The 15,998-nt window shown below is 45.8% G+C and overlaps 1 protein-coding gene across 2 annotated transcripts in view; it reads right to left on the minus strand.

Moving 5' to 3' along the window:
• The window catches only part of LRMDA (leucine rich melanocyte differentiation associated), a 1,017,118-nt gene that overhangs the window by 432,954 nt on the left and 568,166 nt on the right, over nucleotides 1–15,998 (minus strand). Inside the window, exons 3-4 of one of the 2 annotated variants that reach the window (XM_084794314.1) lie at nucleotides 7,487–7,615; nucleotides 522–659 (exon numbers count right to left, since the gene is read on the minus strand). The exons of the other annotated variant lie outside the window; for it this stretch is intronic. Of the exons in view, the coding sequence (XP_084650440.1) occupies nucleotides 522–659; nucleotides 7,487–7,615 (267 nt within the window). The remainder of the gene's footprint in view (nucleotides 1–521; nucleotides 660–7,486; nucleotides 7,616–15,998) is intronic. 2 annotated transcript variants of the gene reach the window in all.

Consider the following 15,998-nt stretch of genomic DNA (forward strand, 5'->3'; position numbering starts at 1 on the left):
TCTGACCGCTACCCTCTCCCAGAGCCTTGTCCCAGAGCCCCAGCAGCATCCATGGCATTTCCTTCTTCTCTCCTCTGTTGGTTTGAATAGGGCATCACGGAAAACATTCTTTTACAACAGAGACCTAAGGAACATATTGCTAATCCCTTTCCTATCGTATAAATAAAGTTTTATTGGAAGAGAGCCAGATACATTCATTTATAAATCACTCATGGCTGTTTCTACACTCTAGCGTCATGGTTCAATAACCACGACAAAGTCCATATAACGTTTAAAACCTAAAATGTGTAAGAGTTTACCCACGATGAAAAACATTTCTTGGCCCCTGGTCTCGACCATCCCATATCCATTCTTGGCTTCAATGAATGCAATAAGGGAAGAAAATGGATTCCTTTTCTAAAAGACAACAGTTTAGCCCAGTCACAGGATGTCCGTGGACATTCACCAATGTCTACTCTCAGCCCACGGCATGCCACATGCCAAAGTCTCCTTTTCCTTTCTGCCACAATATGAACACTCACCTGTATCTCTTATAGTCTCCTTCGTCCTTCTCCGAGCTGACCAGCTCGTTGGGACATGCCACGTTTCCCAGCAGGCTGAGGTACTCTAGGGCTGGCGTCACTTTTGCCAGGTGATCGAGGAGGTACTCCAAATCGGTAATGTGCCAAAGGTTAAGGATCTTCTTCTGAGAAAAGGAAAGGCTTAGCATGAAGTAGGGGCCAGTCTATGAAAGACATGGCCTCACAGTGACAAAACACCTGACAGAGAAACTTAAAAACAGAAAGGAGTTATTTTAGCTCACAGTGTCTGAGGTTCCACCACCTTCCAGAAACATCACTTCAGGGACTATGCCTTCAGTGTGTGGACTTTTAGAAGATAGCTATCTAAATCATAGCATAAATATGTCTCAACTCCTAAAAACAAAATTAAATTTTCAGCCAATCATGCCAATTGATGGAATTGTCATCCTATGCTTGCTATAGAAAATATCACAAATGTTATTATGCAATGAAACTGTAAGGGAATTTGTAAGAAATAAGGTTTTGAAACAGGCATACTTAGCATACAAAGATTTGTGTCCTTTCTAGTTATTTTAACATTTGTGGTCCTCTTCAGCTTAATCTTTAAAATTTGCTTTGATACATTTTCATTCCAATTGACCATCTTTGTTTTCATTCTCACGCTCTTTCTCCTGGCTCTCTCCTTAGTTCTTCATCACTATGGATCCAACCAGGGCCTTGGCCATGCTGGGCAGGTGCTCTGACAGGGACCCACATCTCCAGCCCATAAGCAGCCTTTCCATACATAATTTATGCCCCAGTTATGCAACCTTTGTCTTTTTCAGAGGACTCCTTTTTGTTATCTAAGACCCACACTCCATAAAAACTGGGCCTTTCTTTGACTGGAGGATCTAGGTAGACACCTCCCCTTAGATATCCTGTATGGGCACTTTGGGCAAAGCATCTTCAGCAATCTCTAACAATGAACCCAGTGAATTTCTAGGAGTCTCTCTCATGTGAGATATGTGATCTGGTGGATACTCCACTATTCTAAACCTTCCTAACAGCCTACTAAATGACAAATCAGGGTGAGCTAATAGTTATCCCTGGTACCTCCTGCAGCATGTTCTGCACCAGCCTTTCATCTCTGTTGATTCCACCACCAGAGCACAAAACAGGAGATGGCCCTGCAATTGGCTCTTCCATTGCAGGTCAACAAGAGCAAACACAGTCCTGTCACACCTAACCATGAGCTGAGATGGAACTTGTTAAGTTGCAAATTAACCCAAGACAAGGAGTGGATGCAACTCTGGGGTCTCCAACCAACCTAGACCGTGGCAGTGGGGATACATCAGGAGATGCTTGGAAGGGCACATTTTCTTCAAGCTCCTTGGCACTGTGTCAGCTGTCCCCATCTTGGCTCTCAGAACACACCTGGTTTCTCTTACATCAAGCTTTCTCCAGAGCACTGGACATTCAGGATTTTTTTTTTTTTTTGGCTAATGTCTACAGGAAGTTGCCATTGCGGAATCCAGCTGTCATGGCAAGGCTTGCCAAGAGTGACTCGATGTGAAGAGTGCAAGAGCAAAGTGGTACCTTCCTTACAAGTTTAGAGAGCACTAAAGGAGAAGAGCCTTCTGGCCAGCAGATCCTGTTGCACATAAGCCTGGGTGGTTTCCCACATAAGACTACAACATCTCTACCTTTGGGCTTGTCTTCAGGTCAAGGAACAGCTTTATAACCACTGGGAAATTTTCACCTAATGTCAGACTCTGAATGCTAAATACATCGTATAATGATATACTTGCACCGCTGCATACACATATACATCAGAAATATTATCATGCCAAAAGAAAAAAACTAAGAAAAATGAGGTTAAGAGTCACACAGCCAGTAAATGACAGACACTATATTCGAGGCTAAGTCATTTCTAGGGAGAAAAATGACTCAATTTCTAGTACAAAGGTTGAAATTAAAAGGCTGAAAAATGAAGATTTTAATACATTTTGGGAGAAGATCATACACTGTCATCCAGCTGTGCTGTCTGCCTCGGATATTTCAGCTTAGGCTTACGTTTTCAAAGCACTGTGGTTTTATCTAAATGGACCAAGAAATTTTAGTTAAACGTAGCAGGGAGCTGCAAGCGTCTTTGGGTGTCAGCAGAGCGGCTTCCCATCGACCTCCCTGCTTATTCTGCTCAGCAAAACTGCGAAGTACGTATTAAATGAGAAACCAAGGGCCCTGAAAAAAGAAAACACACTTATTCAAGATGATGATAAGCTGCTGTTAAGAGTGAGATCCAGGGGTTGGAGAGATGGCTTGCTACTCTCGGAAAACATGGGAGTGAAGTCCTGGTGCACACTTATGGCAGCTCACAACCACCACAACTCCAGCTCCAGGAGACCTGAGGCTCTTTTCTGCCCTCTATTGGCACCTGCACTTACATGTGCACACCCACCCACCAACACACAGACACAAGTACATAATATTTTTGTAAGTGTGAGGTCGGCTTGGTGATACGATACACTCTTCTCCTTGCCACAGCCCAGCTGTGTAACATGAAGCACTATTATTTTCTTCCTGTTTCAACTACGATTCAAACTGCTCAAACCTTTAACACATGTGCTGATACAAATACCAAGAAGGAAAATTAAATATAATTTCAAGTAAAGCCTGTGTTTTCTCAAAAGGTGGGAGATCATTACATTGTGCAAAAGATAAACATCTATACTTTCCAAACTTTTCAGGCAGTCCCCTACTTGGGGCTGAATATTCCAAGATCACATGACTGAGATCAACACAGAAGACCTCAATGCTGCTGGTGGACAATGAGCCAGGGAGAATGTGTGTGCAATTGGTGGGTGAGAAGGTTTGAAACGACTAGCAGGGCTGGGGTGGGTTTTCAAGTCTATGGCTTATGATTAATTGCATAGCTACTCTAAATGAATCAAAGGGGGGATTCAATAGGACGACATATCAGAAGAGCAAGAGAAAAAGAGGTGACCAGAGACAACCGGGCTCTTAGGTAATCCAGAGCAGAACCGAACTATAATTAAACAAAGAGGGGATAGACTAAAGGTGGGGTTGCAGAGGTCCTATGCAAATGGGGACGGATGCACTAATTGGTGATCTGAGAAGGCATTGTCCAGATGCTTCAGAGAGCCTGGAATCTCTTTTGTGAGGAGAACTCCTGCAGCCACCACTGGACCTTGCTATAGCTGGCAGCTGACTCCTTCCGCACGGAAGTCCTTTCTAGCAAAATGACTGCATCTCTTCTGAGTCTTAGAAACTGGGGCTCAGAGTCAGCCTAAGTGAGCTCTAGAGGAAGCCAGACCTTTGGGAATCTACGTGGCTTCTAGAACCCTCCAGTCTCAGAGTGAGTTTTCTAAAAGATGAAGGGGACTTATTCATCAGTGATTCCCAAGTCACAGAATGAGATTAGAATTTCAGTAATATACAAGAGTCTAAGAAATGCACTCAGCATACGTTCTACCTTGCTGATAGTGGTGTTAGCCAGATGAGAATGGTGTCCATATTCTTTCTAGAAGGGCATCATAGTTAACTTTTGTCAAGTTTGACCCAAACCTAGCCACATTAGGGGAAATGGACTATCACCTGGTGTGTGTGTGTGTGTGTGTGTGTGTGTGTGTGTGTGTGTGTGTATGGGGTGTGGGTGATACTATCCCTGGGCAGGTGGAACTGGGCCATATAAAAAAGCAGTTCAGAGAGCCAATAAGATGCTTTATTGTGAAAATGATGTAAGATCTCATAGAGACAAGACACCAAGGCTGGTGTAGTAGACAGCTATAGAAATGGGCTGCTCTATATGTGCACACCCGTGTCATCTCCCACATTGGTTCTGCATTTGGTATGTAGCAAGCACAATTTGATAAGCATGTGTACACTACGGCTTGTGCCCTACACGAACACTTTCGTGTACCATGATGCACACAGCCCATTTGAGACAGCCAGCACTAATTGCATACATAAGAGTGGTGTTATTTTTACATTATCTAGCATTGGTAAGGAAAACAAACCAAACAAACATGGCTGCTTGAGTGACACAAAATAAGAGCATCAGAAGACCCATCCAGCTGAGCCCCGATTCACACAGAATTGAAGTGCACAGAGCGTTTGTTGCTTTGTGGAGTGGATCATTATGCTCCATGAGGTGGCTGACAGAGGCCGTGTCTGAGGTATCTCGTGGGACAGCACCAGCAGTGCCCATGCCACTCCTTGTACAGGATTGGGGCATTTTCACAAGTAGGGACCTTTCCCTGAAGGAGCAGGGTCAGTGTGGTAGGCTAAGAGGGTGGCATACAATGTCCTCTGCGTTTGCCTGCCTTTCAGACTGTGACTTCCAGATCAAATTGATGGGGAAACTGACTTTTATCACAGTACTAGCAGATCATGGAGGAAAAGAGGAAAGAAACTGTGTGGCAATCTGAGCAGGACAACGCTCTGCGGTCTGTACCAACTGTTAGTAAGATGTTCTGTAGAAGTGTAATTATGTGGTTGAATTTTCAGTAACATGGAGACGTCCCAGGCTATTCCTTTTACTCTGTTAGCATTACCGTTGCAGGTCAAGGAAGTTAAGGCACAGGATAGGAAAGGGACTTAACAAAAGACAGAGTCCATCGCCCAGCACTCTGGAACCCAAGAGACCTGCCAATCTCAGCAGGGCTGAGAATAAAACCACCACCCGATGACCCAACTTCCGTCTCCAGAAGTGAATAACAGGCTCACAGAAGGTGATATGTACCAGGCCACACAGCTGGATATGACCAAGAGGACATAGGAAACAAGTCAGTAGGCTGTAATATCCTGTGAGGACGTGAGACACAGGACATGGGCTGACACCCAAGGAAGCAATGGTGTAGTCTAAACGGTTGGTCTAACCATCCTTCTCCCCCTGATCCAGTTGCTCATACGGTCTAACTGATCACCTATAGCAGCCAAGGAAGACAGCACACACAGAATGCCACTCGCTGCCAAACAGTGATTCGGAAACTTAGTTGCCCAGAGGACTCACAAAGGAAAACTCTGCTAAGTTTCATTTTGACACAGACGGTGAACTCACTTCTCAGCTCTCTTCCTCTACTTCCACTGAAGGGTCCACTGACGATGGCCACAGGGAGTGCATTTGCAAAGCACTAGCTGTTGACGCCTCCCTACTCCCATAATTCAAGTGTTTCAATTCCAAGTCCTCCGGGAAGTTATTAACTCCTAAAGATAATGCCTGTGATAGGATGAATTCACCTATTGATAAGAACAAACAAGAGCATTTTCTCTTCTGCTCCCAGACCCCCATCTTCCTCCTCCTGCTCTGTCCCCAATGCAAGAACAGGCAAGGGACTCATAGTCAAAGTCCCTCTCCTGCCGGATCCTGCTCTCAGACTTGCTGCCTCCGGACTATGAGTGACAAATATTTGTTGGTGGCTTCCCAGTCAACAGTATTCTGTCAAAGTAGCAAGAGCTGGCTGAGACAATGTTTACAGGGCAAAGAAAATATTAACTTCTGGCTTGAAGCACCAACAGGGGCTGATGAAAAATTTTGCAAAGCGTCCCAAGTGCTGACATAAGCATGCGCGCTGAACTTAATATATGAATCTGTTTTTATTGGTGCTCTTTCTTTTTCTAACTTATTGTGTGGATGGGATCAAGTGATTAAGGTCAATAAGTCAAGGCAGTCAAGATGTAAGTTCAAGACTCTGCAGCAGAAACAAAACAACCCAAAACAAGCCAAACCAAGGCCCTCTGGAAAACCATGGCCAAGTGTGCATCCAGGAGTTTCTAAGACTAGATAAATGGAAAACCCTCTCCTCATTGGACCTCATAAGAATGGAAAGTAGGGTGCTTTAAAGTCCCTGGCACAGTGCATGACTTCCGTGAGTGTTCAGTGAGGAACTAGTGAAAATGGATATATTGTCCATCCCACAAATATCTGTGGGATATGAAGTCTGCCAGGCAGAACTGTGCGCAGGAAGGATCCAGAGCTCCGTGCCTAGTGGAGCTGACATCCTAGTTAGTACCTGGTAACCCAGAGCACTAACAGTGGCGGTGCCACGTACCCTGTGCTGTTAGAGAACTCTTCAGAGTGATTCTCACTGTAGAAACCAGGGCAGTCAGTTGCTGACTCTCATCCCAGGCTGGGCACGTACATACTCACCTACTCAAACAAGGCCACATCCTACCATGATTCCCCTAGTCTTGTCATCATGCCCAGAGCTGTACCCATGGGTAATAAAGAGCCTGACTTTCACACCTCTGTTTCCACCCCAGCTCTCTCTCCATTGTTTTGTTGTTGTTGTTGTTTGTTTACTTTGTTTTGTTTTGTTTTGTTTGAGGCAGAGTTTCTCTGTGTTAGCCTTGGCTGTCCTGGACTCGCTTTGTAGACCAGGCTGGCCTTGAACTCACAGCAATCAGCCTGCCTCTGCCTCCCAAGTGCTGGGATTAAAGGCATCTCTCTCCACTCTTGATCTCCAGAACTGTTTCCCCCAAGCCTAAACCAAAAGCATTCCAAAAGCCTACAAGGACTAAGTCGGCTTAGCGGCATTACCCACGGCTTGCCACCAGAGGTCGCTCTCCCACAGAAGCCCAGGCATAGAGAAACAGCTTTTCCTCCCAGGCACCAGTGACATTATTTTCTTTCTCTATTTTTATCTATTAAAAAGATTTCCTCGCAGCCATAACTTAGATCTCTATACTAAAATGGAGCAACAGGAAGATATAACGGTGCATTTCATTTATGAATGACCTATAATAAATTACTCTGAAGTGTCCCGAGTGCCAGAAGACAGACCGCTTTGTCTGCCCACCGACTGTATTTCACATACTTTAATTTAGCTGACACGTAAAACTCATTTGACATTTTGCAGGTATTTTTGCGGAGAAGGGTGTGGGGGCGGCAGAATGGGACCTCTGTGGAGCTGGGCGGCCAAGTGGGGTGCTGCGGGGGCCTAGTGCCCCGGGTGCCAGAAAAGGATATTTGGTTCTTGTTGAGGGTTAAGGTGTGCAAGTGGGGTAACCCTGGCAACACGAGGTCGTCGCCCAGCAGATTGCTGTCTAAAATGAGCTCCTCCAGCCTCTTGAATGCGCTCAGTCCTTCCAGTGACCTGCAATGACAAAGGCAAGAGGGGGAAAAGATCCTGCAGTAAATCAGAGAGGCCATTATGAGCCGAAATAAATATTTTAACCTTCCCTTTCAGAACTGGGAAGAGTTTGGGCTTGGTGCCTGTCAGCAGAGTGAATGACAAGAATTAGTAGCCGGGACTGGGGTGGGGGCGGAGGGGGAGCGGGGGCCCCGCTGGCACTCACCGCATCCCTCACGAATTGCCAGCATGAAGGATGAGGGTCACTTATTGAGAAGCCAGGATCCAAAACAAAGGGCTTCAGATACGGCCTGCAGGATAAATTTGTCAATGTCTTGTGCCTTCAGGCACCCAGCCTGGGCTGACCCTAACCTCCATTCCCAAGATAAATAACTCTGTCACAGCTCACCTTCATTCCCTGGACACAAATTTAAGCTGTCATCCATCATTCCTGCCCAGAAATCTCATACCCCTCTTACAATAATAAATATAACTTCAAGTATCATTTCTTAGCGGTTCTCCTCTGTACAGTCATAGGGGAAACAGCCAAGAAAGACAGCTTTTCTCTCCCCTCACATGCTCACAGCCTTGGGCTCCTCTTTCTTTCTTTCTTTCCTTTCCTTTCCTTTTCTTTTTTTCTTTCTTTCTTTTTCTTTCTTTTTTTTTTTTTTTTACTAATCACTTAATTTGCTCCTGCCTAGCATCCCCATGGCTGCCTGACAGGGAGGAATTACATAAGCACCCCAGGCTGAGAGAAAGCTTTTTCTTCTTTCATTATTTCTCTTTTTACTTGGTTTTGTGTTGGGGACAGGGGGCTGGGAGAATTTCTGCTTCAAAGCCCCTGGTCTGAGGTTTTAATTTATGGAATGTGGATTTTTTTTTTCACAGCATAGAGTATAGCAATGTAGATTTTGAGACAGTAAATAAAAAAGGCATTAAGGATTAAGTATCGGTTCCAAGACAAAAATACTGCGGCAGAAAGGGAAAGGTGGCCTTGCTTACTTCTGTAGTCTGAAATTAGCTCTTCCCTTGAGGGACCCTCTGAATGTTAGGAGTGAGGGGAACATGAGGCAGTCGCTCACACATGCCTGCCCGGGCATACACAAATGGTAATTAAAGAGAGCCGAAGGTCCCAGGGCTTGAGCAGACACTTACTCCCAGCTTTCTCACCTGCTAGGCCCAGACAATGTGGTGCTGAGCTCGCACAGGCTGGAGTTGGCTGAGCCGCAGAGCTCCTGAAGGGAAGACACACATTCAGTCGCTGGCTACTTTATAAAAGTGCAGCAGACCAGGATGTCTGCCACACTGTTCCTGTTCTGACTGCATCGATACCAAACCCTGTCATCTCATGTGTGTGCTCTGTGTGGACCCCGGGCCGTGCGCTTTAGCATGGGAGTTTTTCCCAAGGTGCCATGGCTTCCTGGTGAGCTTTCTAATAGAAGGCCCTCAAAACGAGGGGTGGGGGAGGAAGTGGCATTGTCATACCCTTGAGATGCAGAGGAGTATGTTCATTAAATCTTCGGGTTTTACTGGGCCCAGGGCTTGCTTCCATCTCTTGTCCTGTGTCTAACAGCTCTGCATGTGGTCCCACTCTCGCTGTAGCACCCAGAGGATGAGGGCTCTGATGTCAGTGCTATCTGCTGCCTGGGCCAACACACACACACACACACACACACACACAGAGAGAGAGAGAGAGAGAGAGAGAGAGAGAGAGAGAGAGAGAGAGAAAGAGAGAGAGAGACAGAGACAGAGACAGAGACAGAGACAGAGACAGAGAAACAGACAGAGATAGATAGATAGATAGATAGATAGATAGATAGATAGATAATAGATAGATAGTCACATACACTCACAAGCACGCATGCACGTGCTTACACACACACACACAACTGAAACTGTGTGCACTTTTGTTTACGGTCATCCTATTTCACAGGCTTTGGGGAAACAAAACAGTTCTCTCCCTTTTGGGGGTTAGGAGAGGGCCACAGGGCTTTGTCTCGGTTCCTCCGTTTGCTTGTAGCTTGAACTGGGGTATGCTGAATGCCCACTGGCTCTGTGTGTCCCCTAGGCCAGAGGATCTCAGGAAACTGAGGGGACAACTGTATTCCCAGTCAACGCTGTTTCCTCCTGCCATCCACCCATTAGGTTATCCTAAAAGCCATGACCTGGGGCCAGGAGTAGAGACAGAGAGGAGGAATCATAGCTTGTGGGTAGATGGACGAATCCATCTGAGGTCCTTGGCTTCTCTGAAGTCCTTGGCTGTTTGTTTGTTTGTTTGTTTGTTGTTTGAAGCTGGTACCCATATATTCCAGGCTGGGCTCAAACTTATTATGTGATCTTTGAAACTCTGATCCTCCTGCTTAGACCTACCCAGTACTGGAGTTACACGCAAGTTCCTCCGCCAGGCCTAGTTGGTAGGTTTCTGCAGATCAAAGTCTGCAGAACACAAAGTCAAGTTCTTAATCAAAACTGCCCCTTCCTCCATGGCAGCCGATGAACCAAGCTCAGTAACCACTACTGCTTCAGGGCCAGGTCCCTGCTTGTCACAGGGCTTGGGGAGCTGCTCCTCTCCACCAGGAAGACTCTGGGCAGCCAAGGTCTTTGTGCAGCAACATCAGATGGGTTCCAGACAAAGGCAACATTCAGATATACATTGTTCCAAGTTACGTTATACAAATACTGTATTTTATCCCGAGACCCAGCACAGGGCTGGCAACTGGCAAACAGAAGAAAGCTCCCTTCCCAGACCACTTCTGAGGAGGCAGAAGACAAAAGGGCACAGCACTAAGGGGGACAAGGCCAGCACCACAGGGACACTGTCCCCCACTAAGTCACTTCTTTCTCTCCATATGGGAGCTAGACCTCAGAAAAGACAGCGCCCCATGTGGCCCTCCTCCCGCCCTCCCGCCGCTGCCGCCACCCCCAAAACCTCCTGTCTCTTGTGCGGCTTCCAGAATCCTTTCTTTCCCTGTGTAATGTTGCTATTGCTCAGTAAAAGGAGACCTGTGTAACATGGCGGGGGGTGTTGATGAATAAAGTCCTGTTTTCACCGTTGGTGTGGGTACACTTGAGGATGTGTTTAACTAATTTCAGAGCTGGGGGACCATAGGCAGGAGGCTCAGAAGACCGTGGGGGACAGTCATTAGGGAAAAGATTTTGTGGAGCCCCAATGGCATATTGGAAGCCAGCAAACATGTAATAGAGAAGGGCTTTACTTTTTGCTTTGAAAAAATTTTTTTTTCCAGCTACTATTACTGTTTTTGTTTTCCTAAAGAAATGATGAAGAAGCAGCAGTTTCTTACAACAACCCTGCTATAATAGATTCCTCGGGGTAGATATTCACTGTTATATAAATATCACAAGATAAGAAAACAAAGACAAAATTGTAAAATTCCAGGCGCAGGTATGGCTCTTCCTTTTCCTGGACTGGCAAAGGTAGCTACAGGGAAGATGATAATGCGGTCTGAGTCAATTAATGTGTAAACTGAAAAATGCACACACACACACACACACACACACACACACACACACACACACACACACATACACACACACACACACACACACATACACACACACACACACACATACACACACACACATACACACACACACACACACACACACACACACACACACACACACACACACAGAACAAGAGCCTGGTGGGGACTTGATTGTCACTCCAGGGCTGTTTGCTGGGTGGGATCTGCATGCCTGAGAGGTATGGGATAGAAACAGGACCACGGGAGGGGGGGCAGGGGGGAGGCACAGGGTTCCTACACGCCTGGGAGAAACCACTGGAAAGAGTATGGAGCCACCTGTCAGTGCAGGAGGGACCTGATGGAGGTGCCTGTCCATGCAGAGGGACCCAGGAGGCCCCACTCTGGGACAGACCTCACCAATATCCCCACAGATGCTTGCAGGCTGCCTCCCTTTCTCTGCACCAGTGGGAGAGCTGGCATGACCACACCCATAGGTACCGTCTCGGTCACCACATTCACTGGGTTCCTTCAGGAGCTTGAAGCAAACCAGGGAAGAATTCTAGTACCTCTTTCAAAGTCACATCAAAATGACAAAACATCACAATGCATTTGGCTCCAGCGGAGTCAGACAGAGGGAACTCTTAAGTTTCCACTGTAATTAACCCTATCCTCGTTAAGATAATTATGATCAAGCTTCCTGTCACAGTTAATATCCCACCATCATAGCCCGTGGCTCACACACTGCCCTCATTAGCTTATAGAAAGAGTGGCGCTAAAGAGGCAACCCTGTCCTGCCCAGGCTAGGCCAGCGGCTCGGAGGCTGACACAGGGCTGTGGGCATGGCGGCACCTTTCTGACCTCTTTAGTTACAGGGTGGATGCAAGCTTGGCCTCCTCATCCTTTCCTTGAAAACTGGCTACTTGTGAGAATGAAACTAAAAAGACCAAGCGCTGGAGGCAGGGGAAGTTTGGGGTACAGGGATTTCTGATCTAGACCTGTGACACCCCACTCCCCGAACCCCACTGCCTTCTGCCAGCACAGAATCAGCACAACCCAGTACCGTAAGCATCACCAGAGATCACTTGCGTCAGCTCCTGGTGACTTGTCAGCTTTAAGGCTCCTCCAAGGGTTGGGTCTCTTCTCCTCTGCCAGTCTAAACCAGTCGTGACACTTGTGCCTGGCATTGAAAGGACAGTGTATGGTGGGGACAGCTCACCACAGATCTGTGTGAGGAGTACTTTTTCTATCACTTTATATGTGGCCAAAATTGTGATAGTCTCAAATCAAGCAAGGAGGCAAGACGGCTGCTCACAACTCTACCTGTTCCTGCAACATATTTATCAGCAGGTGATTGTGAATTGCCTGCATGCATGAGTCACTGTGGTAACGTTGTAGACACGCAGAGGGCCTAGCCCACATCTCCATAACCTAGCCCACAGGTCGGCTCCCTTACCTTAAGGCATAGACCTTGTCTTTCTAGAACTTGCTCTGCCTAACCCCCCAGCTAAAGGAGGAACATGGGTGTGATCTCCACTTACCTGGATAGCTGTCAGCTTCGTAGAAGACGCAGAGGCAACCCCCGAGCTTATAAGGCTCCTCAGCCTGGAGCTGTGAGTCTAACAGAGTAACCCAGAGAAGCTCAAGGACCAGGCAGAGGTCTAGCCCCGGGAGCTGGCAATGGGGAGAGGCCCATCTCCACGTGAATCCCGATCTTTAACAGTGGGGAGAGGGGTTCGGGTATAGAAAGAGTGAAGAGCCTGCTTTAGTATACCAAGCTCGGTGTGTGGGGAACTTGAATGCTTTCTTACCACCTAGGAAGCAGACTCACCTCCGAGACCCTCCCTATTATCTGGCCACTCTCAGCTCTATCCCTCCACTGACCTTAATAATGTTTATAATTTAGCAACTAGGTCACTGATAGCCAGCAAACACAGCATGGGGCCAGCATGGGGCTACCACGGGCCGGTGTCTGCTCTAATTGGTCAGCGTGGTGGTTAAGAGGTCTAAGTGATATCTCTGAGTGCAGAAATACCATTTTTATCCTGTTTTATTTGCACACCTGGCATGTGGTGCTTTTGGAGGAGTCTGAATAAGGACTTCCCACAGAGACTGTGGCCCAAGCGACAAGGACAGGACAGTTAGTGCAGACAGGGCTCTCCCGAGGGCAGTGAAGAAAGGAGGAGGGTTTGGAAGCGGTGACGTAACTGGTCACAGAAAGGGACCAGCACCAGCATATCACCTAGGTCTGAGGAGGGTATTCTAACTGCCATATGACTCTCATCATATCCTGTTTAAATTGTTTCATGGAGGTATGGCTTGACAGAGAAGTAATAAATAGAGATGAGTAACAATGATAGGTAGATAAGTAATAAGCTACTATATTTAATAAAGTATACATCAGCGTTTGTTACCCTATATGTTTGGCTCTACAATTTTTCTATATTGTTGAGCCAGTCAAGTCACAAAACTACACACACACACACACACACACACACACACACACACACAAACAAACATGCACACACATATAATAACAGAAATCAATTACAATACAATGTGTCTATAAAAAAATAGGAGATAGAAGAGACTTTATGTTACACAGGGTATATTAACAGCAACTGGTAGTATAGGATATGGGGTCAAAGACCAGCCTGGAGTCCTGTGGGACATATTTCACGATGCATAAAATAAATTCATTAGTAGCAATAGCAATCCAAAGGCAAGAGCAGTAAAGGAAACCAATACGGTTAACTGGATTTGAAAGCTCTATGCTCAGTATCTTAAGATACTAAGGTATCTTTCAAATATGGTGCCTGAAAAAATGATGGAGAATGAGTAAGAGCCAGAAGCCCAGAAACAGGGCATTCACTTTCTGGTACATGAAAGGAGACGTAAGAAGATAGATGCTCTAATCTTTGGGTCTCTAGGTTACACTTCACCTATCTGGGATTTTGGACATCTCCCTCTAAGTAAATGATGCTTGCTTGCCTTAGACAGGGTGGATAATGGATCTGATATCAGATCATGTTAGCCTCTTTGTTCTTGCTACCTGGAAGCACAGAACTAAATTCTGAGGGACCCTCTAATAAAAGGCAATAATTTGTGATCTTTACTATCTGTTTTCTAACATCATTCTTAAGGATTAAAGTTTTATAGCCTTGATATTTTATTTATTTATACAACCCTTTTAAGTTGTATGAACTCTAATAAGCCAGTTCGAGCCCTTTGCTGATCGAGAGGGCCTTACTAAGAACACAACAGTCCATGCAGCCTCACAATTACTGTGCACGGAGGGAAATTTCTGTGAACTCGGCTCCTCAGAAGATGCTTGGCCTGGACTGAAGAGGGTGCACAGTGTGTCCACAGTGAAGTGGCTCTGGGGAAACGTTTAATGATATCCTTGTAGCAGGAGGACAAAAGGTCAGCTAGAAAAGACATTCAGGCACAGTCACAAGTGGTTTCAATCGAGCTTGGCATGGCGGCACACGGCTGTGACACCAGCCCTCAGCGGAAGCAGAAGGGTTACAAAGGCAAGGTCACCAGAAGCAAAGGACATTCCTAAAGAGCACCAGCTAGTGGCTCGGATTGTGGCCAAGGCAAGTTCTAGAAGCTTTGGTCTCTCCCTGCTTGTATGTTGGCTTTCTTTCTTTCTTTCTTCCTTCCTTCCTTCCTTCCTTCCTTTCTTTTCTATCTTTCCTTTTTTCTTTCTTCTTGTCTGTCTGTCCATCCATCCATCCATCTGTCCTTCCTTCCTTCCTTCCCCCTCCCTCCTTTTCTTTCCTATTCTAGCTCTGGCTTTTTCTCTTTCTCCTTTTGCTTTGCCAATGTCTTGCCTCAGGGCACGTTTGGCACATTTATGAATGCGAGGACCCTAGAGAGATACTGAGAAAGATACACTGAGCTGGAGAGATGGCTCAGTGGTTAAGAACACAGGCTGTTCTTCCAGGGGACCTAGATTCAGTTCCCAGCACCCACACAAAGTACACAGTGACTCCAATTCTAGGAAATATTATATCCTCTTTTGGCTTCTGTGGGCACTGCACACAAACATACATGCAGGCAAAATAACCAGACATATAAAATAAAATTAATCTTTTAAAAAAGAAAGATGCATTATGTTGCAGATGACTGTTAGATTTAACCACTGCATCAAAACAACTAGGTGAACTTCTAGTGTTTGTTCAGATACAGATCTAAATATCAACAGCCAAAAACTACACTGTTAAAACTCAGAGGCAAATGAAGATTGGCAATATTCATGGCCCCTCTAACAACCCTAGGCTTACGATCATTAATCCAGAAAGAACATTAATGAATCAATACAGCGAGGCCAAATTCCTGGTCAAACTATAATTGAAAATAAACTTAGACAGAAAATTCATAAATAATGGATATACAAGGGAAAAGTTTACCTTCACTCAGGTATTTATCCAAATCAAACCAAATATTCATATTGTCTTCTTAAGTTAGCAAGTGATTTTGTGAAAGGTTCTAGATAACAGAGCAACACAATACTAGAGGGAATGCAAGGTCATTATAATCTTTCTAGACAATAATTTATGTTAAAAGTCTTAGAAATTGTTGTTCTGGCTCTAATAATTGATGCAGTAAGTATCAAAGACATACGCACAGCGCACATGCAAAGAAGTTCACTCCACTTTCATCGTCTCTATGGTTAGCATTGCTAGGTGTTTATGTGTGTGCATGTGGAGGGCACTATATGTGCATGTGTTTGTGGACATGTTTGTGTGTGAGAACGTACAGGTGCATGTGGAGACCAGAGGTCACCCTCAGGTGTCACTCCTCCTGAGATGCCCATCGTGACTGCTGTAACAGGACCTATCAATGAGACCTGGGGCCTCCCAGTTCTCTCAGGCCGCTTGCTTAGTGCCTCTGCTTCAGCCACTCCAGCCAGCTTTTCC

This window comes from Acomys minous (genome assembly GCF_964271855.1).
Source record: "Acomys minous genome assembly, chromosome: 9".
In the NCBI taxonomy this organism is placed as follows: Eukaryota; Metazoa; Chordata; class Mammalia; order Rodentia; family Muridae; genus Acomys; species Acomys minous.